This window comes from Triticum aestivum, chromosome 7B, assembly GCF_018294505.1.
Source record: "Triticum aestivum cultivar Chinese Spring chromosome 7B, IWGSC CS RefSeq v2.1, whole genome shotgun sequence".
In the NCBI taxonomy this organism is placed as follows: Eukaryota; Viridiplantae; Streptophyta; class Magnoliopsida; order Poales; family Poaceae; genus Triticum; species Triticum aestivum.
The window spans coordinates 399,435,447-399,458,134 of NC_057813.1; the positions used below are offsets into that span (position 1 = coordinate 399,435,447).

General features: G+C 42.5%; 1 protein-coding gene across 1 annotated transcript; it reads left to right on the forward strand.

Moving 5' to 3' along the window:
- The first annotated feature begins 13,143 nt into the window (after positions 1–13,143).
- LOC123159788 (uncharacterized) lies at positions 13,144–16,938 on the forward strand. The gene is made up of 3 exons (XM_044577616.1): positions 13,144–13,945; positions 14,027–14,203; positions 16,620–16,938. Exons 1-3 carry the CDS (start codon positions 13,280–13,282, stop codon positions 16,662–16,664), a joined length of 888 nt encoding a protein of 295 aa, XP_044433551.1. The 5' UTR covers positions 13,144–13,279; the 3' UTR covers positions 16,665–16,938.
- The last annotated feature ends 5,750 nt before the right edge of the window (positions 16,939–22,688 follow it).

A 22,688-nucleotide genomic window follows, 5' to 3' on the forward strand; every position in this document is an offset into this window, starting at 1 on the left:
ATACCAAAAACATTACTTTTGCTGTCTTTACTTTTGTTACCGTTACCACCACTATCATATTACTTTGCTACTAAACACTTTGCTGCAGATATTAAGTTTCCAGGTGTGGTTGAATTAACAACTCAGCTGCTAATACTTGAGAATATTCTTTGGCTCCCCTTGTGTCGAATCAACAAATTTGGGTTGAATACTCTACCCTCGAAAACTGTTGTGATCCCCTATACTTGTGGGTTATCAAGACCTTTTTCTGGCGCCGTTGCCGGGGAGCATAGCTCTATTCTTTGAGTCACTTGGGATTTATATCTGCTGGATACTATGAAGAACTTGAAAGACGCTAAGACAAAAAATTATCCCTCAACTACGAGGGGAGGTAAGGAACTGCCATCTAGCTCTGCACTTGATTCACCTTCTGTTATGAGTAAGTTTGCGACACCTAATCCGACTACTGCTATTAATTCTGATATGTCGCATGTTATTGATGATGCCACTTCTGCTATCCATGATACTTATGATGAAACTACTTCTATGCTTGATACTACTGTGCCACTTGGTGAATTACTTGATGAGCAAATTGCTAGGTCTAGAGAAAGAGAAATTATTGAACCTGAACACGATGATGTTAGTGATGATGAACCTATGCCTGCTATTCCTGAGGGTTATCTTTTTAATGCTGAATCTATTGAAGTTGTTCTTGCTTGTCAGGATAGTCTTGAACGTAAGAGGTTGCTAGTTAAGTGGAGTAAAGAATCTTTTAGAGATAGGATGAGACCCGACCCTGCTTTTGCTACTTCACCTATTTGTGTTCCCGGTCAGGATTATTATGATTTTTCTGTTGATCTGGATATAATTACTTTGGTTGAATCTGATCCTTTTTATGGCTATGAATCTGAAACTGTTGTGGCACATCTTCGTAAGTTAGATGATATAGCTGCCCTATTTACTAATAATGAGAGATCGCGCTACCTTTATTTACTCAAAATATTTCCGTTCTCATTAAAGGGTGATGCTAAGAAATGGTTTAATTCTCTTGATCCTGGCTGTGTGCAAAGTCCCCAGGATATGATTTATTACTTCTCTGCTAAATATTTCCCCGCTCATAAAAAACAAGCTGCTTTGAGGGAAATATACAATTTTGTGCAAATTGAAGAAGAGAGTCTCCCACAAGCTTGGGGGAGGCTTCTCGAGTTACTTAATGCTTTGCCTGATCATCCTCTTAAGAAACCTGAAATATTTGATATCTTTTATAATGGACTAACTGATGCTTCCAGAGATTACCTGGATAGTTGTGCTGGTTCTCTTTTCAGGGAAAGAACACCAGATGACGCTGAAATTCTATTGAATAATATGTTGGCAAATGAAAATAATTGGGTACCTCCCGAGCTACCTCCCGAGCCAGCTCCTGAGCCAATTACTGAGCCTATTCCTAAACCAACTCTGAAGAAGAGAGGTGTTCTATTTCTCAGTCCCGAAGATATGCAAGAGGCAAAGAAATCTATGAAAGAAAAAGGTATTGAAGCTGAAGATGTTAAGAATTTACCTCCTATTGAAGAAATACATGGTCTTAATTTACCGCCTGTTGAAGAAGTTTATGATCTCAACTACTTATTTAATGAAGAACCTCCCGATATCCCGACACAGGTAGTAAAGGTAAATTCTCTCTATAGATATGATAAAGCTGAAGTCCCCCCTACTAAAATTGCTAGTCAGTGCTTGGATGAGTTTGATGACTTTATGTTTAAGCAAGATGACTTTAATGCTTATTTTGGTAGACAATTAATATAGAATACCTTTATGATTAAACGCTTGGGTGATTATATGGCTGATATTAGAGGTGAACTTAAACTTGTTAGCAAGCATGCTTCTATGGTTACCACTCAAGTAGAACAAGTACTTAAAGCCCAAAAAGAAGTGCTTGATGAAATGAATAGTAAGAAAAATGATTATGCTGTTAGAGTGGCTACTAGAACTGGTAGAATGACTCAGGAACCTCTGTATCCTGAAGGCCACCCTAAGAGAATAGAGCAAGATTCTCAGAGAAATAATATTGATGTACCTAGTTCTTCTAAAAGGAAGAAAAAGAAAAATGATAGGACTTTGCAAACTTCTAGTGAACCTATCGTTGAGTCACCTGAGAATCCGAATGATATCGCTATTTCTGATGCTGAAACTCAATCAGGTGATGAACATGAACCTAGTGATAATGCTAATGATAATGTTCATGTTGATGCTCAACCTAGTAAAGATAATGAAGTAGAAGTTGAACATGTTGTTGATCTTGATAACCCACAATCAAAGAATCAAAGTTATGATAAAAGAGACTTCGTTGCTAGGAAACATGGTAAAGAAAGGGAACCATGGGTTCAGAAACCCATGCCTTTTCCTCCCAAACCATCCAAGAAAAAGGATGATGAGGATTTTGAGCGCTTTGCTGAAATGATTAGACCCATCTTTTTGCATATGCGATTAACTGATGTGCTCAAAACAAATCCTTATGCTAAGTATATGAAGGATATCATTACTAATAAAAGAAAGATACCGGAAGCTGAAATTTCCACCATGCTTGCTAATTACACTTTTAAAGGTGGAATACCAAAGAAACTTGGAGATCCCGGAGTGCCTACTATACCATGCTCCATTAAAAGAAATTATGTTAAAATTGCTTTATGTGATCTTGGAGCCGGTGTTAGTGTGATGCCTCTCTCTTTATATCGTAGACTTGACTTGAATAAGTTGACACCTACTGAAATATCTTTGCAAATGGCTGATAAATCAACTGCTATACCTGTCGGTATTTGTGAGGATGTGCCTGTTGTGGTTGCAAACGTTACTATTTTAACAGACTTTGTTATTCTTGATATTCCCGAGGACGATAGTATGTCTATTATTCTTGGAAGACCTTTCCTTAATACTGCAGGGGCTGTTATTGATTGCAACAAAGGCAATGTCACTTTTCATGTTAATGGTAATGAGCATACGGTACACTTTCCGAGGAAACAACCTCAAGTTTATAGTATTAACTCTATTGGAAAAATTCCATCGATTATAATTGTAGGTTTTGAATTTACTCTCCCTACTGTCAAGAAGAAATATGATATACTTATTATTGGGGATGTCCATATCCCCGTTGAGGTAACATAGTGTTATTCGAAATTTCTCCGGTTCCATGTTAATGGGAATGAGTTTGTTAACAAGACTTGATCAACCTTGTTAGTGGATTCTTTTTGATAAGCATGAGACGGATGAAACTAGAAGCACAACCTTCTGTACCTTCTTTATATTTTCTGTTACTTAGTAGAAATAAAGTAAAATAGTATTTTTCTGCCTGTTTCCTGACTTATCCGTGCAATATAAAAATATCCCGAAAATAAAAGTCCTCAGAATGCCATGCCAATTTAATATGATTTTTTCGGCAATATTTAAGGATTTACTGTGCAAAAATTACCACGGGGGAGCTGCCACCTTGCCACAAGGGTGGAGGGCGCGCCCTACCCCCTGGGCGCCCCCCTGCCTCGTGGGCCCACGGTGGCCCTCCTCCACTTATTCGTGCACCCATCTTCTTCCTTTGCCTCACACAAACACGAAAAACCAACTCAAGCACGAGTTCCAGCCCCTGTTGCTGTGATTTTCGATCTCCTTGCTCAAAGCACCTCTCGCAAAACTGCTTGGGGAGATTGTTCCTTGGTATGTGACTCCTCCATTGGTCCAATTAGTTTTTGTTCTAGTGCTTTATTCATTGCAAATTTGTGCTGCATAGGTGATCATGTTCTTGAGCTTGCATGTCAAATTTATATGGTTCCAAGTAGTTCTAATGCTTGATATATGCTCTAGGCACTTGTATGAGTAGTTGCTATCAGTTTTATTGAAGTTGGTTCACTTTTATTTGAAGCTACTAAAAATTTCAGAAATTTTTCAGAGGAAACAATATGCTTAGGAGGATGTTCCAAGGTGGTCCTTCAAGGAAGCAAGGTCCCAGGCTTGCAATACGTGATGCTGACGAGGAACCACCAAGAGACGCTCCTGTGAGGCCTTGTGAATGGCCGTCGGAAAATTTTATGAATCAAGTGGGAATTAAAGAAGAATTCTACGCATATTTGCGTAATGCCGGTCTTGAGGACTTTGAAGCTGATAAATGCCCACAGTATCGTGACCTCACAAGTTCATTTGTGGGGAGGTTTGATTTTTCATTTTCGCGTAATTCTCCTTCAGTCATGTTTGACCTTTATGACAAATCTTATACCATGGACTTAGAGGATTTCACTCTTGCATGCAAACTTCCATCTTGGGGTAGTATCAGGGATCCCCCTAAATCTGAATATAGAGACTTTCTGGCTAGAATAACTGTGGGGGAATCTAGAGATATAGCGTAGGCCACTATAGGGAGCATTCACCTTCCTGCTATACATTATTTTGCTCTGTTCATTGGTAGATGCATAACTGCTAAGGATGAATCATGTCACATGTGTGCCCCTGATCTCAGCATTCTCAGAAGTGCTGTGTTAGGGGACCAATCTTATCATTTGGGAGCCATTGTAGCTCGTAGGTTGCATCAGAATAGGCATAACGGAGATTTCTTTGGAGGAATTTATGCAACCCGCTTAGCTAATTTTCTTGATGTAGACATTCATGAGGGTGATATGGAGTTACCCTCTTCTTATTTAGATTTTGATTCTATGTTTTCCACCAGTTCATTGAGAGGACTGGACCACCTTACCAGTATCGACTAATCTTTAACAAACGACATGTGGTCCGTGTTGCTCTTCCTGCTCCTACCTTCTTTGATTTTCAGGCGAGAGGAAGATATATTATTACCAGAGAGGAGGCAGATGAGTACGAAAGGAGCGTGGAGGCTGCTCGACTCCACGCTATAGCTCAAGCGGCGATAGCCGCTGCGTCACACTACGACCCCAGCTTCACCTACGGATATCCGCCAGGCCATCCCTGGCAATAGACCAACTTAGGCCAAAAGCCTAAGCTTGGGGGAGTATGTATTTCCCACCGACATTACATTTATGTTCACACACACTCATTGCTAGATATCGGTGCTCATACTCTTTCATTGTACTACCCATGCTAGTTTATTTTCCTTTTTCCTGCTTTCTTCTTCTATGTTTAATAAACCTTAGAAAAACAAAAAAAATAGTTAGTCTACTTTCCATGCTCGTAGTAGAATTAAAAAGAAAAACCCAAAAAACATTTCCCGTTCTTCTTTTGCTTGTTGGGAGCTTTCCCGTGTAAATAGTTTTTATTTCTTTTCCTTTCTTTGGGGGTCGAGAAGACTATATTGAAAATGCTTAGTGGCTCTCATATGCATTATTGTTTATCTAACTTAGAGCCCATATTACTTGTCTTCTCTCTTGAGTTGAATGCTTGCAGATTCCAGCTTAGTCCAATGCACGTGCACTCTTATTATTTTACACACCGTTCGGTCATGCAAGTGAAAGGCCATAATTATGACATATGATGGACTTATTGGGATGAGAAAAGCTGGTATGAACTCGATCTCTCTTGTTTTTGTAAATATGATGATTCATTGTTCCTGATTCAGCTATTATGAAGTAAACATATCTGCAATGACATTTAGAGATTATAGTTGCTTGTGCCATGCTCGATTAGCTTTGAGTTATAATGGTTTACCTTGCGTGCCAACATGCTATTAGAATGATTATGATATGGTATGATGGGATGGTATCCTCCTTTGAATGAATTGAGTGACTCGACTTGGCACATGTTCACGCATGTAGTTGAATCAAATCAACACAGCCTTCATGATATTTATGTTCATGGTGAATTATATCCTACTCATGCTTATATTCGGTGTAAATTAATTTTAGTGCATGTTTACGACTGTTGTCGCTCTCTCAGTTGGTCGCTTCCCAGTCTTTTGCTAGCCTTCACCTGTACTAAGCGGGAATACTGCTTGTGCATCCAAACTCCTTAAACCCCAAAGTTGTTCCATATGAGTCCACTATACCTTCCTATATGCGGTATCTACCTGCCGTTCCAAGTAAATTTGTATGTGCCAAACTCTAAACCTTCAAATAATCATTCTGTTTTGCATGCTTGAGCAGCTCATGTGCAACTAGGGCTAACTATATCTTCCATGCTAGGTGGGTTATTCTCAAGAGGAGTGGACTCCGCTCCTCATTCACGAGAAAGGGCCGGTAACTGGGATGCCCAGTCCCATGATCCAAAAAGATCAAAGCAAATCAAAATAATTAAACGAAACCCCCCCTGGGACCCGTTGAATGTTGGAGGCACTCGTTGTTTCGAGCAAGCCATGGATTGATGCTTGTGGAGGAGGGGGAGTATAAACCTTTACCATTCTGTTTGGGAACTGCCTATAATGCATGTAGTATGGAAGATGCAACCATCTCATAATTGTCGCGTTGACAGTGAAAGTATGCCGCTCAAAATATAATTTATCTCTATTCCAAAATCGAGCTTTGGCACCTCTACAAATCTCTGCTTCCCTCTGCGAAGGGCCTATCTATTTACTTTTATGTTGAGTCATCACCCTTCTTATTAAAAAGCACCCGCTGGAGAGCACACTGTCGTTTGCATTCATTATAATTGGTTTATATTGGGTATGACTTGACTGGATCTCTTTTACCATGAATTACAATGTTTAGTCAGTCCTTGATCTTTAAAGGTGCTCTGCATTTATGTTTTGCGGTCTCAGAAAGGCTAGCGAGATACCATTTTGTTATATCATGTTATGATTATTTTGAGAAAGTGTTGTCATCCGAGTTTTATTATTATGGCTCCTAGCTGATTATGTTATTGATATGAGTAATTGTGAGACCTACGTGTTATTGTGAGTATGGTTAGTTCATAATAATTGCTGAAACTTGAATGCTGAATTTTCATGTTTACAACAACAAGAGCAAACAGAGTTTGTAAAAGTTTTTCTTTTTCTCTTTCAGTTTGTCAACTGAATTGCTTGAGGACAAGCAAGGGTTTAAGCTTGGGGGAGTTGATACGTCTCCGTCGTATCTACTTTTCCAAACACTTTTGCCCTTGTTTTGGACTCTAACTTGTATGATTTGAATGGAACTAACCCGGACTGACGCTGTTTTCAGCAGAGTTGCCATGGTGTTGTTTTATGTGCAGAAAACAAAAGTTCTCGGAATGACCTGAAACTCCACGGAATATCTTAGAATAAATAATAAAAAATCCTCGCCAAAGATGAAGACCAGGGGGGCCACACCCTATCCACGAGGGTGGGGGCGCGCCCCTCCCCCCTGGACGCGCCGCCCTACCTCGTGGGCCCCCCGGTGGCCCTCCGACGCCAACTCCAACTCCATATATTGGCTTTCGGGGAGAAAAAAATCAGAGAGAAAGTTTCATCGCGTTTTACGATACGGAGCCGCCGCCAAGCCTTAATCTCTCTCGAGAGGGCTGATCTGGAGTCCGTTCGGGGCTCCAGAGAGGGGGATTCGTCGTCGTCGTCATCATCAACCATCCTCCATCACCAATTTCATGATGCTCACCGTCGTGCATGAGTAATTCCATCGTAGGCTTGCTGGACGGTGATGGGTTGGATGAGATTTATCATGTAATCGAGTTAGTTTTGTTAGGGTTTGATCCCTAGTATCCACTATGTTCTGAGATTGATGTTGCTATGACTTTGCTATGCTTAATGCTTGTCACTAGGGCCCGAGTGCCATGATTTTAGATCTGAACCTATTATGTTTTCATGAATATATGTGTGTTCTTGATCCTATCTTGCAAGTCTATAGTCACCTACTATGTGTTATGATCCGGCAACCCCGAAGTGACAATAATCGGGACCACTCCCGGTGATGACCATAGTTTGAGGAGTTCATGTATTCACTATGTGTTAATGCTTTGTTCCGGTTCTCTATTAAAAGGAGGCCTTAATATCCCTTAGTTTCCAATAGGACCCCACTGCCACGGGAGGGTAGGACAAAAGATGTTATGCAAGTTCTTTTCCATAAGCATGTATGACTATATACGAAATACATGCCTACATTACATTGATGAACTGGAGCTAGTTCTGTGTCACCCTATGTTGTAACTGTTACATGACGAACCACATCCGGCATAATTATCCATCACTGATCCGGTGCCTACGAGTTTTCCATATACTGGTTTACGCTTATTTACTTTTCCGTTGCTACTGTTATCATCACTACAAAAAATACTAAAAACATTACTTTTGTTGTCTTTACTTTTGTTACCGTTACCACCACTATCATATTACTTTGCTACTAAACACTTTGCTGCAGATATTAAGTTTCAGGTGTGGTTGAATTGACAACTCAGCTGCTAATACTTGAGAATATTCTTTGGCTCCCCTTGTGTCGAATCAACAAATTTGGGTTGAATACTCTACCCTCGAAAATTGTTGCGATCCCCTATACTTGTGGGTTATCAAGCAGCAGCAACGCCCACGTCAGGACTGCCGTCCAAAAGGAGGGAACAAGGATCGCCGTGCCACACCATGGCAGGATGGTATCTTCTACCAAATTTGCAAAAAGGAAGGTCATTCGGCTGATGAGTGCTGGTGGCGTTATGGTGATGATTATGATAATGACAAGCCACCAAAGGAGGCCAAAGGTGCCTATGGGGTTGATACAAACTGGTATATAGACACATGTGCCACAAATCATGTCAGTGGCAGCTCAACAAGCTCCATGTTCATGAACCATATCAGGGGCATGATCAAGTTAATACTGCTAGTGGACAAGGTATGGATATTGCACATATTGGTCATTCTTTTTGCACACCCCTAATAGCTCTGTCCAACTTCGTAATATTTTACATCTTCTTGATGCATCTATGAATTTACTTTCTGCTCATAAACTTGGTCTAGACAACAATTACTATCTGGAAATTCACCCTTTCTTTTTCTTGATTAAGGATCAGGCAACGAAGCGCATTGTGTTTAGAGGTCCTTGTCATGGAGGCTTATATCCACTAGTTCCAGTGTCTTCGGATTCCTCCAAGCATGCTCTTGCCACTATCCAGCCTTCATCCTCTACATGGTATCGTCGTCTAGGCCATCCATCTTCGTTTATCGTTCAGAAAATTCTTAGGAAGCACAAACTTTATATTCCCTACAAATAAATCCTTACATATGTGATCCTTGCCAACAAGCTAAGAGTCATCAGCTACCCTACCCTGTATCTACTAGTGTGTCTACAGTTCCTCTGGAACAAATATTTTCGGATGTATGGGGTCCAGCTCCTCTCTCTGTAAGCAAACATGCATATTATGTAAGCTTCATTGATGATTTTAGCAAGTTCACCTGGATTTATTTACTTAAGAAACGCTCTGAAGTGTATCAAGTTTTTCTTGATTTTCAACAGTATGTTGAGCACCAATTTGGTCGCAAAATTCTCACCATGCAAACCAATTGGGGTCGTGAATATGAAAAATTGAATAGTTTCTTTCAACGTATAGGCATTGTTCATCATGTGTCATGTCCCCATGCTCATCAACAAAACGGTTCAGCTGAACGCAAACACCGTCACATTGTTGAAGTAGGCCTTGCTTTACTTGCCAATGCTTCTATGCCTCTCAAGTTTTGGGATGATTCCTTCATCACAGCTACCTTTCTTATAAACATGCTTCCTACCAAAGTCCTCAATTTTGACACTCCCACTGAAAAACTTCTCCAAGTCACACCCAATTATGAGCCTCTACGTGTCTTTGGTTGTGCTTGCTGGCCCAACCTTCGTCCATATAACAAGCATAAACTCTCTTTCCGATCTAAACGGTGTGTTTTCCTTGGATATAGTCCTCGTCATAAAGGAGTTAAATGCCTTGATGTGACCACTGGTCGTGTCTATGTTTCTCGAGATGTTGTCTTTGATGAGAATATTTTCCCATTTGCTTCACTTAATCCTAATGCTGGTCGATGTCTCCGTGAAGAAGTACTTCTTCGTCCACAAGACAACTCATCTTCGGCATGTACGAATAGGGGTGTGCATACTAATAATCATTATTTGCATCTTGTTCCTGCTGTTAATCCTCCTTGAGATGTTATCGATGAAACCCCTATTGTTTCAGCTCAAGAATCCGGTCCACATTCTGAGGAAACTGCATCAAATAGCACATCAAATACCACTACCCAGCAGGAGAACAGGATAACAGGAGACATGAGCAATCCCGAGGCTGATTTTGGTCCAGAATCTCCTCTGGGATCCGTGCAGGCGGGCTGCAGCAGCAACACAGGTTCTCCAGCGCGCATGCAGTCGCCCTGATCTCTGCCTGTCTCCTCGCGGTCCCCGCCTGAATCGCCAACAGCCACGTCGTCGCCTGCCCCTGCGTCAACGCCATCAATGCACATCGTGGACCCGCATCATCATGAGCCAATGATTACCTCATCAGGTGACAGCAGCGTGGATCCCAGTGTGGATATGCCTGTAGATTCTGTTGTTTCTTCAGGATCTTATGTGCCTTCCACTCCTGCACCACCTCCTGCTGTTGGAGTTCAAACTAGGCTGCAAAAAGGTATTCGACAACCAAAAATATATACTGATGGTACTGTTAGATATGCTCTTCTAACAGCTACAGGAGAACCAAAAAATCTTTCTGAGGCCTTACTGATCCAAATTGGAAACATGCTATGCAAGACGGATATGATGCTCTTGTTGCTAACAATACCTGGCATTTAGTGCCTCCTAGTTCAAATAAAAATATTATTGATTGCAAATGGGTTTATCGCATCAAGAAACATGCTGATGGCACCGTGGACAGGTACAAAGCACGTCTTATTGCAAAAGGATTCAAACAACGATATGGTATTGACTATGAGGATACTTTCAGCCCCGTGGTTAAGGCTACCACTATCACAATTGTTCTTGCAATATCAGTTTCTCGAGGCTGGAGTTTAAGGCAGCTAGATGTGAAGAATGCGTTTTTACATGGTGTTCTGGAAGAGGAGGTTTACATGAAACAACCACCAGGTTTTCAGTCTTCGGCTACTCCAAATTATATTTGCAGACTTAATAAAGCATTATATGGTCTGAAACAGGCTCCTCGAGCTTGGTACTCTCGCCTAAGTTCCAAGTTACACACACTTGGTTTTCTTCCCTCCAAAGCTGATACTTCGTTGTTCCTTTTTGATAAGCCAGGACTCACTATGTTCCTCTTAATTTATGTTGATGACATCATTGTTGCAAGCTCCTCTGATTCGGCCATATCAACTCTCCTTCATCACTTAAGTTCGGATTTTGCTCTCAAGGATCTTGGAGATCTTCATTATTTTCTAGGTATTGAAGTTCACAAACAGTCCAATGGGCTGCTTTTAAGTCAAGAGAAATATGCTACAGACTCACTGGCTCGTGTTGGTATGAGTTCTTGCACGCCATGTCCAACACCTCTCTGCATTACAGAAACATTACGCTTGACAGATGGCTCTCCTCTTGGATCTAAGGATATTACACATTGTAGGAGCATTGTGGGGGGACTCCAGTATCTGACACTGACTCGCCCTGATCTTTCTTTTTCAGTTAATAAGGTCTGTCAGTTTCTTCATGCTCCTCCTACTGCACATTGGACTGCTGTTAAACACATTTTGAGATATATTCAAGGCACAAGTAAGGTTTGTCTTACTTTCCAGAGGTCTAGCTCCTCCCTTCTCAGTGCATATTCAGATGCAGATTGGGCAGGTGATTTAGATGATAGACGCTCTACTGGTGGATTTGCTATATTTTTTGGGCCCAATCTTGTTTCTTGGAGTGACAGAAAACACCCTACTGTGTCCAGGTCAAGTACAAAGGCTGAATATAAAGCCCTTGTAAATGCCACTCCTGAGCTTATTTGGGTTGAAGCACTGGTTCGTGAACTTGGTGTTTCCCTTCAGGAGAAACCATGCATATGGTGTGATAATCTTGGTGCTACCTACCTGTCTGCCAATCCAGTTTTTCATGCCTGTACAAAACACATTGAGATAGACTTCTGTTTTGTTCGAGAATGGGTTGCTCGCAAGCAACTTGATGTCCGGTTCATATCACGCAAGGATCAGATTGTAGATGGTTTCACAAAAATGTTATGTGTAAAAAATTAGATGAGTTTAAGCACAATCTAAACCTCTCCCAGGTCTAGATTAAGGGGGGGTATTAGAGTTATTCTAATATACGTATTGGGCATAGAGTAGTACTCTACCCCAATAAGTATCCTCTTTGTATACGCCACCACGGGGGCTCTTCCTATGTATATAAATACGTAACGAGCTACCCCAAAGGATACGTCCGTTCACCCTAAAAATCAACACACGCCATAGTTCAGCTCCATAGGAGCCCATCAGTGCGGCCCATAAGCCATGGGCCGGTACCCCGAGGACCCCTTAATACATGACTCTCTCAGCCGACACTAACAACATGGATCCTGATGCCGAGTAGTGGTTCTAGATGATGTGTTCCAACATCAATGTGTGCCATAAAGAACTTTGACCCAGTCTATTTATCGACTATGTTTGAATTTTTGAGTTGTTGAACTATTTCTACTCAATATTCATGGGTAAATGAAACCGTTTGGCTCCACATTTGTAACTAAATGTGTACAATACGACAAAAATAGTGAAAAATGGTATGCTAGACAAATGGGAAACGACAATCGAAGGACGCCCTATTTAACGGATACACTAGCGCTGCCCACGAACAAATGAAAATGTTTGGTTCCCAGGATTTTTTTTAAGTTGCTCCAGCTTTGAAAAAAAATCTGTCCTCCGCCACTGAAACGAAGGACGGGTTTGAGTGCATCCCCTGAAGATGACCCTAGTTTTTTGCAGTCTATGTTGTTCATAAGTTTGATCAATCGTGCCTCAGCAACATGTTCTTGCGTCTACCATCGTAAACAGGAGCGATTTTTCCTGTCGGCATCATCTTTTGTAGCGACCCAATGCAGCTTGGGATTATAGAAGAAGCTTAGCTTAAGAATTATAAGATCAAGACGTAGTACTGGTGTTAAAGTCGCAACGGCGACGATGTGAACGCCCATCTCATCACAAAACCCCCGTGAAGCCGTTAAAACCCCACCCTTCCAGATCCCGTAGGACCCCGAGCAAAAGGCAACAACCGCAATCTGGCCAGCCAATGAGACTCAGCCATGTCAGCAGAACCTCGCCACGTCCGCGCAGGATCATGGGAAAAAAGTGCCTCGCCTTTGCTGGCCCCGCGCCACCCTGCTCGCGGCCGCGGGAGATCCCCTCGCTTTCCCTCCAAATAGCTTCTCCCGTGCTCATGTCCCCATGCCTCTCGCCCATTTTGCAGGGAGCACCTTGAGGTAGCAGTAAAGTATTTCCGAGGCCATGGCTAGCGGCGGCGGCGGCGACCGGCGGCGGGGCTCGTGCCGGGCCAAGGGGAAGAAGAAGAAGAAGACCAAGTACCTCAGCCTCAGCCGCCACCTCGCCAAGGCGGTGGAGGTCCACAGGCCTGCTGAATCTCTGTCGGTGGAGGATTCCTTGCCGCCACCCTCGGCGTTGCCGTCCCCGTCCACGGAGGAGGCGGTGGAGGATGGATGCGGGCACGAGCAGCAGCAGCTCGAGCCGTTCACGCTGCATCCTGAGGCGCCTTCGACTCTCTTCGCGGCGGCGCCGTCGCTCACTGACATCCTCGGCGTGTCCTCCTCCTCCTTTTCCGGCGGCGGCGAAAGGGGTTCACCGTCGTGCACCCTCTCCCCGGACGCCTCCGCGGGGACTGCTGGCGGGAAGGAGGAGGACCTTGCGCGGCGCGCGCTCCGGGGGAGGGAGCGGTGGGTGTACTGCAGGAGCAGCTCCTCTTCGCCGAGCGCGGCCACTGCGACGACCACCACCTCATCCTCCTGCTCGTCGGCCGCGAGCACGGGCGCCGCCTCCGCGCGGTCGCCGCTGCTCAAGCTGGACTACGACGAGATCCTGGCCGCCTGGGCGGGCCGCGGGTCCCTCTTCATCGGCGGCACCGCGAGCCACGTCACGCCCAAGCTGGAGCTCGATTCTGTAAGCCTACGACCCCCTTTGTCCTCTCGGAGTCGGAGGGACGATGCGCGCTCGTGAATCCTGACACGGGGTGCGTTGCAGGAGGTGTTCGTGGATGTGGCGCCGCCGCCGCAGGCGGCGACGTGGAGCTCGCCGGAGGTGTCCGGGAGGGCGGAGAGGGTGAGGCGGTATAAGGAGAAGCGACATGCCCGGCTGTTCTCGAAGCGGATCCGGTACGAGGTTCGCCGGCTCAATGCCGTCAGGCGGCCGCGCTTGAAGGTAATTTTTCGCATCGCGTTCGTGCCGTACCTGAACTTGTTGCAATTTCCTTAGTGAGGTTGTGATCTACATACTGCATTAGTAATGATCTCAACTGCAAAACTGCGTTGATGGGAATCTGGCATAGAGAGCATGTTTAGATTCTATACCTCAGGGAATCTGTTTGTAAATCGTTGATTAGAGAATAGAGATTCAGCTTCTGGTCCCAGCGACAATTGAATGAACTCATCATACAGAGGCCAAATTTCGTGTTTTGACCCTTTTGGTATACAAATTCAGGATTTGACCCTGGTTGCAAAAAAATTCGAGATTTGACCCTTTCGCTACCGCCAGGGGTACATGCGGTAGGGTTACACAGCCTACCGCCAGAGCCTCTGGCGGTAGAATGCGACGGAGGGGACGGCGGCCGTTTGCCCGAGCTGACGTGGATAAGTACCCTACCGCCAGGTACCTTGACAGTAGGTTGTCTAAACCTACCGCCAGCACCCCTGGCGGTAGGGTGCGGCTCGGTTTTGCCTCCCAAACTTTCTGTGACGAAATACCAAAGTGCCCTGGCGGTAGGTTCACCCTACCGCCAGGGGGGTTGGCGGTAGTCTGTGCGACCCCGCCAGAGGCCGTGGCGGTAGGGTCCTGTGTTTTATTTTTCCAAGTTCAGTTGCTTGCTTCTTTTCAAATTCAATATGACATCAGTATCACAGATAGATAAGCACAACAGCAAAAAGTGTTTGCATATGAAATTATGATAACCTCACACTTATAGATAGTAAAAATGATGTATCCATTAAGTTCAACATATCAAAATAGGTTCAACTACTAACATAGGTAGCAATAACAAGACACCGAGTAGTTCAACATAAGACAACAACTTTAACTTAGCAAGTTCAACATCACTAGTTCCTTCCCCTCCCCCTCTTGGCGGCACGCTCCTCGTTTGTCTTCGAGCGGCCCTCGTCCGGCTTCTTCGAGTGCCGATCGCCGGACCAATGGGGGGCCTCCTGAAACACGAACATTTTGTTATGAACATATAATCATATCATGTTAAACCGTTCAACTAACATCAATCATATCATATTCAACAAATGTAAAAAAATATTATGAATATGAACTGCGGTTCATCTTCAAACTAGTTATTCTATCCTATTATGAATATGAACATTAACCAATCAATTTCAACAATTGTAAAAACATATATAAAAATTACCAACATATTCATCTTCAAACCACATCACCTCATCACCTTATCTTATGCCAAATAGGTTCTATCCTCAAACTAGTTAACAAATTCAACATATTCAACCACATCACCACATCAACTCATCAATCATATTCAAACATATTTAACCTCATCAAACATCAATAAATAATTCAAAAAATATTAACATGAACTAGGGTTCATCAACTATATAAAATAGGCTCTATCATAGTCAACTTCAACCACATCACCACATAAATCATATTCAACTACATCAAACATCATATTACTCCTAATTAAACAAACCTAAAAACAACAAAAATCAAAATCTACTAGATGAAATAGGGTTCATCTTGTGCCTAATAATGCGTCGAATCGACAGCTTCTTAACTAAAACGAATTGGAGGGATTGAGAGAGCTTACTTTTCTCATTTCGGAGCCATCTCGATCCGAAAAAACCGTTCACAAACGAAGAAGATCGGATGGGGAGTGGAGGGGATGAGAGAGGCCTTCCCCTCTCTGTTCTTGCGGGCGGCGGCAGGGGAGAAGAAGATGGGGGCTGGGTTCGTGGATGGGCCCCACGAGCCGGCCCCCGCGGGGTTATAACGGTTCGGCACTTACCGCCATGGACATTGGCGGTAGGGTTGCACACCCTACCGCCGAGTCTCCTGGCGGTAGGGTCGACGGCACGAAACGGCAGCCGTTTGGTCAGGCTGACGTGGATAAGTACCCTACCGCCAGGGCACCTGGCGGTAGGCTGTGTAACCCAACCGCCAGAGACCCTGGCGGTAAGAAAAATGGTCAAATCCCGAAAAACTTTCAAACCGGGGTCAGATCCTAAATTTGTATGCCAAAAGGGTCAAAACACGAAATTTAGCCTCATACAGAACTGAAGTTCTCCACATGGATATGGAAAAGATAGCCTCAAAATTATGGTCCCGTGCTGGCCTTTTTCATTTGACGATTACAAAGAATACACACATCCTCACACATCACTTGAAGGAAATTGAATACTGCGCCTCAAGTATCTTTCTGCTCTTGTACTTAATTTCTGGCAAACAGGGGACAATACATATACACCCCATGGATCTTCCTTGCGCATTCAGTATCTTTGGCGTGCAGACTAGTAATGCAGCACATGAACTAGAACTAGTCAGTTGCTCCATTTTGTTTCATCAATCTTATTCCGACAAGCTGTGTGCATCTTGTTTCACTGAACTGCAGGGTCGTTTCATCAAGGAGAAGGAAGGTGTTGCAATGGCCGATTGAGACGAGCTGCAGCCTTCATCATAGACCTTGCTTCATCCGGTTACAAGAATGGGTCATGAACCCATTCCATTCCATCTGTAAAATGTAAATGATCAGGTTAGTCTCCAGGCTGCCATATACCCAAACCAGACCCTTTGTTGAATCGATCTGCCGTTTCCTGGCCAAGCTGCAAGCTTAGTGTGCTCGGCGCGGATCGTGTTGTTTGGCAGTTTTGTTGTAGGATGAAAATAATATAACTTGATTTGGTCATAAATTCGCTCTGGCGTTGCACTTTTGATTCGGTTTGAGGTGAAGGTTCTGCAGTCCCTTGAACGTTCAGATCTTCAGATGATCAGCTGCAATTTGTCAAATTAGTTGATGTTTATGTTTATGTTTACACGAAGTTACAAATTGTGTTTGTCAACATACGGGAAGATCTTCAGAATCTCGCGGTCTGTGCCGTCTGATCGGCGTAAAGGTGAATTGTGTTTGTCAACATACGGGAAGATCATACACTGATTTGCTGGCTCAGGCCGAGAGTTTTCTGCTACTGTTGGGTGAAAAAGAGATTTGGTTCGTTGTGCCGTCCTGTATTTCTGTTCTGTCAGTCGGTGTTAAGAGTCATGTCACGTATGGTAAGCAATCCAACCTTTGAAAAAAAAGAGTCATGTCACGTGATCGCTCCTCTGCTTTTGCTCTGGTCCACCTGTCAGTGACTTGTTTTACCTGCATAGTTGTTCCCTTGTTCTTTGTTCGTGGCAGATATACTTGAGCTTATTTGTCAGTGGCGGCCGAGACCACCGGCTGCAGCGGTTTGGCCGCGTCTGAGGAGCAACACCCGATGTCAAACTTGTTCGGTTCCCAGGAATTGTCATTGCTGTCCAAAATAATTGTAACCGCAAATTTTTACTTGAGCTGACCGTTCGTGTGAAGTTTGACAAAGTTAGGGCCTGTTTGATTTCAAATAAGTCACCAACTTATAAGTCAAAAAGTGAAAAAAGTGACTTATTTTATCAAACAGATCCGACTTATAAGTCACCCCAGCTTATAAGTCATAAGTTGCTCCACCCCTAACTTAGAGGGTGTTTGTTTCCAGGGACTTATTAGCTTAGGGACTTAAAAAAGTCCCTATAAGTCCCATCTAAACCAAACAGGAGGGACTTATAGGGACTTAAAGTGGGCATTTGGGACTTATGAAATAAGACTTTTAAGGAGGGACTTATAGGGACTTATAGTTGTAATATGGTCTTATAGGGACTTATAAGTCCTAGAAACCAAACATGTAGGGACTTTTTAGGAACTTGCGACTTATAAGTCGGGACTAAAAAAAGTCCTAGAACTTATGAACCAAACAGGGCCTTAAAACTTATAAGCCACCCCCTTTTGCGTGGGTCCCACCGCGTGCATGATGTTGATTGGTGTGAAAAGGTGTGTCAGGTGACTTATAAGTCAGGTGACAACCAAACGGGCGTGACTTATAAGTTACTGATTTTAAGTCACCTGACTTATAAGTGAGGTGACTTATTGGAACCAAACAGGCCCTTAATGTACTAGCCCAAAAAACTGGTCTCCAATCCCAATATTTCGGCCAAATCCCCTCCCCAAAACACTGGGACGTGGATCCTCTGTCGTGCGGCAGGGTACCGTTCGGCTACTGACACGTAGGCCTGCCGGGAGTCAGGCCCACATGTCAGTACCCCAACGGCACGCACCTCCTCCTGCTCACAATCAATGATACCAGATTACCACTAACATGATAGGGGCAAAACCTACGCATTTTGCGAGTCAATATGCTTTTTTGAGATTTAGCTCAATCATAGGAGAAAGGCGTTTTGGAGGCCGAGCTCCATGGAGGTCTTTATTTTTGAAAAATTTAAATTCAAACTTTTATGGTTCAAAAAATTCTGAAAAAAAATATGCGTGTATGTAAGGATGTAACTCACATGTGTGCAAAAATTCATGATGAAATACCTTGAGTTGCGACATGTACAAAAAAGACAAATCTATGGCCTGAGAGGATGAATAGTATCATGTGTTAAACAGTCCCAGATTTGTATTTTTTGCACAGCCCTCATTTCAATGAATTTTGAACTGAAAATTTACACACGTGTGTATTATGCCTTCATGTATATCCGTAATTTTTTTCAGATTTTTTTGAAATGTAAAAATACAAATTTCAATGAAATTTCAAATTTGAATTTGGAGGCCTCACTGGAGCCCGAGCTCCAAAAGGGATTTCCGCAATCATAGTGGCAATATTGGCAAGCTGAAAAAAACTCAGTAAAAGGCGACATTTATCAATATCGAAGCGTACATGGCAACCACGACAATGTTAAAACTCCGTGGCTTTGGTCAAGTAGTATACTTGTTGATTATCGACACTGTTAAATCTTTTTCTTTTGTGGGTGATCAAAAGTGTAAAATTGTACTGGAAGAATCCAAGGGCATGTAATCATGTATATATAGCCCAGGAGAGAATATCGATGCACCGAACTCACGTTACATGGACCAATAAACATGCTCGTAGCCTTGAAGTATCTAACTTGTATCCTATGTGTGCTACCGAACCGGAGAACACTTTTCATGCTCTTTGCAGATGTCCTCAAGCGGTCGGCTTGTGGCAAGCTATGGCGCGGCAATGGAATATTCCGGACAACTGTCGAGTCATGCTCGTTGGGCCAGAGTGGCTTTTTCATGTGCTTGCGGACTTGTCATCAGAGGAACGGATGTATACGCTCATGACGATTTGGCGTTGCTGGCATGTGAGGAATGAGATCGTCCACGACAAACGATCACCGTCGGTCAAAGCCTCGACCAGATTCCTAACCAGCTATATCAACTCATTGCTAGCCATCCAGACGTACCCTCATGGAGATCACATCAAAGGAAAAATGGTGGCTGCGCCTATATACAACAGGAAATTGTTATCACATGTAGAGCATGAGAAGCCATCAGCACTTAGATGGGAGGCACCACCGACCGGCTGGGCTGCGCTCAACATCGACGGGTCCTTTTCTGCCAAGGACGGAATTACAGGAGTTGGCATGGTCGTCCGGGTTGAACATGAAGATATTATTCGTTCGTCTAGTCGTGAGCTAAGGCAGTGTGCATCACCACTAGAATCTGAACTTGCTGCATGTTCAGAAGGCATCTCCCTGGCTACCCAGTGGTCTGAGCTGCCTTTTGTGATTCAAATGGACTGCGCAGAAGTGGTAAAACTAATTGAAGGAGGTATTGGCGACCGATCGGAGCATATGATGTTGATCCACGAGATTACTTCACGTCTTCGGGAACATGGTGAATTCTTAGTTAAGCTTGTGAGGCGTGAACAAAACATTGTTAGTCACTTTTTAGCGAACTTTGGTCGAATAAAGAAGCGCACTACGGTGTGGCTTCGTTTTGGGCCCGATGAGGTTCCGGACCTATGTAATGCAGACACGGCTGCCACTTAATTAATGAATTCCCCTTTTTCCTCGCAATTTTTTTAAAATAATTTAGCAAATTTACAAAACAATAATGTAGATTGTTACAAAATTTCGATTTAGTGACATCAGTGCCAAGGCCTATTTTTATTTTTTGTATTGTAAAAACACATGAATGTGAACTCAAATTAAAGTTACAATAAAGTTTATGTGTTTTATTCTTTTTCAATGGATTTTGTAGAAGCATTTAACAAATGGATGACATTTACTACTCGGCGGTTCAAACAAAAATGCATAATACACGAGATGTCCCGTGCTGGGTGCTCCCTCTGAATTTCGTTTATTTACTTTTCTGTAGGCATTTTCGGGATTTAGATGTTTATTTAGTTTTTTTTCAGATTTGCAATTTCACGTGGTTTTTCTAGGTTTTGAAGAGTCTTTTTTTAAGCACAATTCTGCTTTCCAAAAAATGAAAAAAAATGTGCCTCAAGGATAAGCATAGGTTTGCTTTCGTGGGAAACACATTTGTGCTTCACGAAAAATGAAGAAACTGTGCTTCCACATGAAGCATAGATTTGCTTCTTATGGAAACGCAGATTTGCTTCCGCGAGAGTTTCTCACAAAAAATGTATGTGTTTTTTCACTAGAAGCATTTCCCGGATAAAAAATTGCGCTTTCACGAAAAACACATATTTACTTCCGTGAGCGCTTCTCAAAAAACAAAAAAGGTCAGAAACCACGACCGTGCTTCCGGGCTCCGGTTTTTCCTTGTAGTTCTTTTCTTCCGATTGCCGATTTTTTTTGTTTTCATTTTTTCTAGATTTTGTTATCTTGTATTCTTTTTCCCTTTTTCGTAAAAAGTGCATCGAAACTAGTTTTGAAAATATTGACGCAAGAAATCCAACGGTAAAAGCTGTGCGGGATTTGGATGCACGGTTAAAGAGATAAAACATTTTAAATAAACAAATCTATGAAGAAAGGAAAACTCAAAGATTGCGACAAGTGGCGCATATGCAGTGCGTAATCCAGTTGAGAGGCCCTCCCCAGCGGCTAGCTAGCCAAGGTGGCGGTCACGTGGATGCAAGCTGGCCATGGCCAAACTGCGCGCCAGTTACTAGCTTGCTTCGTCCATTATTTTTTCTCTGTTGGTCTCATAGAAAAAAATGTCCCTTTTTAATACTGTGGAAAAAACTGTGAAATAAAAAAAACTTCATGGACTTTATAAAAGGTTTATCAATTTGAGAAAATTACATGAATTGGGAAAAAGTTTGTGAATTTGAAAAAAGTTCATGCATTCAAAGAAGAAATTCAAAACTTTTGCAAAACAAAATAAAGCCCATGAACTAAAAAAAGTTCATAAATTTGGAAAAGGTTCATAAAATTATAAAAAGTTTGCATATTTGAAAAAAGCTCATGAAGTTGAAAAAACGTACACACATTTTATATATTAAAGTTTATGAATTTGGAAACAGTTCACAAAAATTAAATAAAGTCTGCAAAATTGCAAAATTCATGAGAATAAAAAAGTTATCGATTTTGGAAAAGCTCACAAAATTTAAGGAAAGTTTATGAAATTGAAAAACATTTCACGAATTCGATTTATTTTCATAATTTTCAGAAAAATCTTCATATTTTTTTTGAATAATAATAATAATAATAATAATCATGCAACATATTAAAGTATCATCAAGAATGTTTGCTCAGAGCAGGACATAAGTCCCGTGAGTGACTACACAGAAGGGCAGTTGGAAGAAAATCTGGAAACTGAATTTTCCTTTGAAACCACGATTGTTCGCATGGAGACTAGTAAGATCTCCCCTATAGACAAGCCAGGAAATAGCGGCACAGCATTTTTTTTGGGAGGGGTGCGCAACGGCAGATGACCACCTCGGCTTTCAACAATAGTTGTAATCGCCGAGGATATAAAAGCCCACAAAGAGGATAGGAAACACGCTAGACCTCCATGGAGGTCGACAATAAAAAAAACATTTCAAAGTTAAAAAAATACCTGAAAACATACACAATGTCATATAGATATATATATGATATGTGTGTAGAATTTCTTGAGAAGATACATTGACACACGAGCTACCAAAAAAGAATAAAAAATCATGGTTTTCATGCAGTGAACAGTACATGCACCGTTTACTGTTTTTAAAATCACAATTTGTCATTTTTTTTGGTAGCTCGCGTGTCAATGAATTTTCTCATGATGTTTCCGCATAAGCAGTATACATTCATATGTCAACATGCCTTTTTTGTTCCAGAATTTTGGAACTTTAAAAATATGATTTTAGATTTTTTTTATTTAAAAAAGGCTCCATGGAGCTCAAGCACGAAAAGGTTGCACTCGCCAAGAGGATCTTTCGATACTCCTTCCAATCCATATTAATTATCGTTGATTTTATGATTCATATTAATTGTCGCTGATTATCCATCTTTGATAATAACAATAATAATAGGACGCCAATAACTAGCAACCAGTCTCTGAGAAGGGAGAGGGTCGAACGAATTCGATCACTAGGGGAGGCCTTTCCCAGCGAACGAATCACCCCTTCACCGATCGTTCGCCAGGGGGAGGGCCAGGGCGACCCTTATTTGGTCGAAAGCCCAGTTTACTACT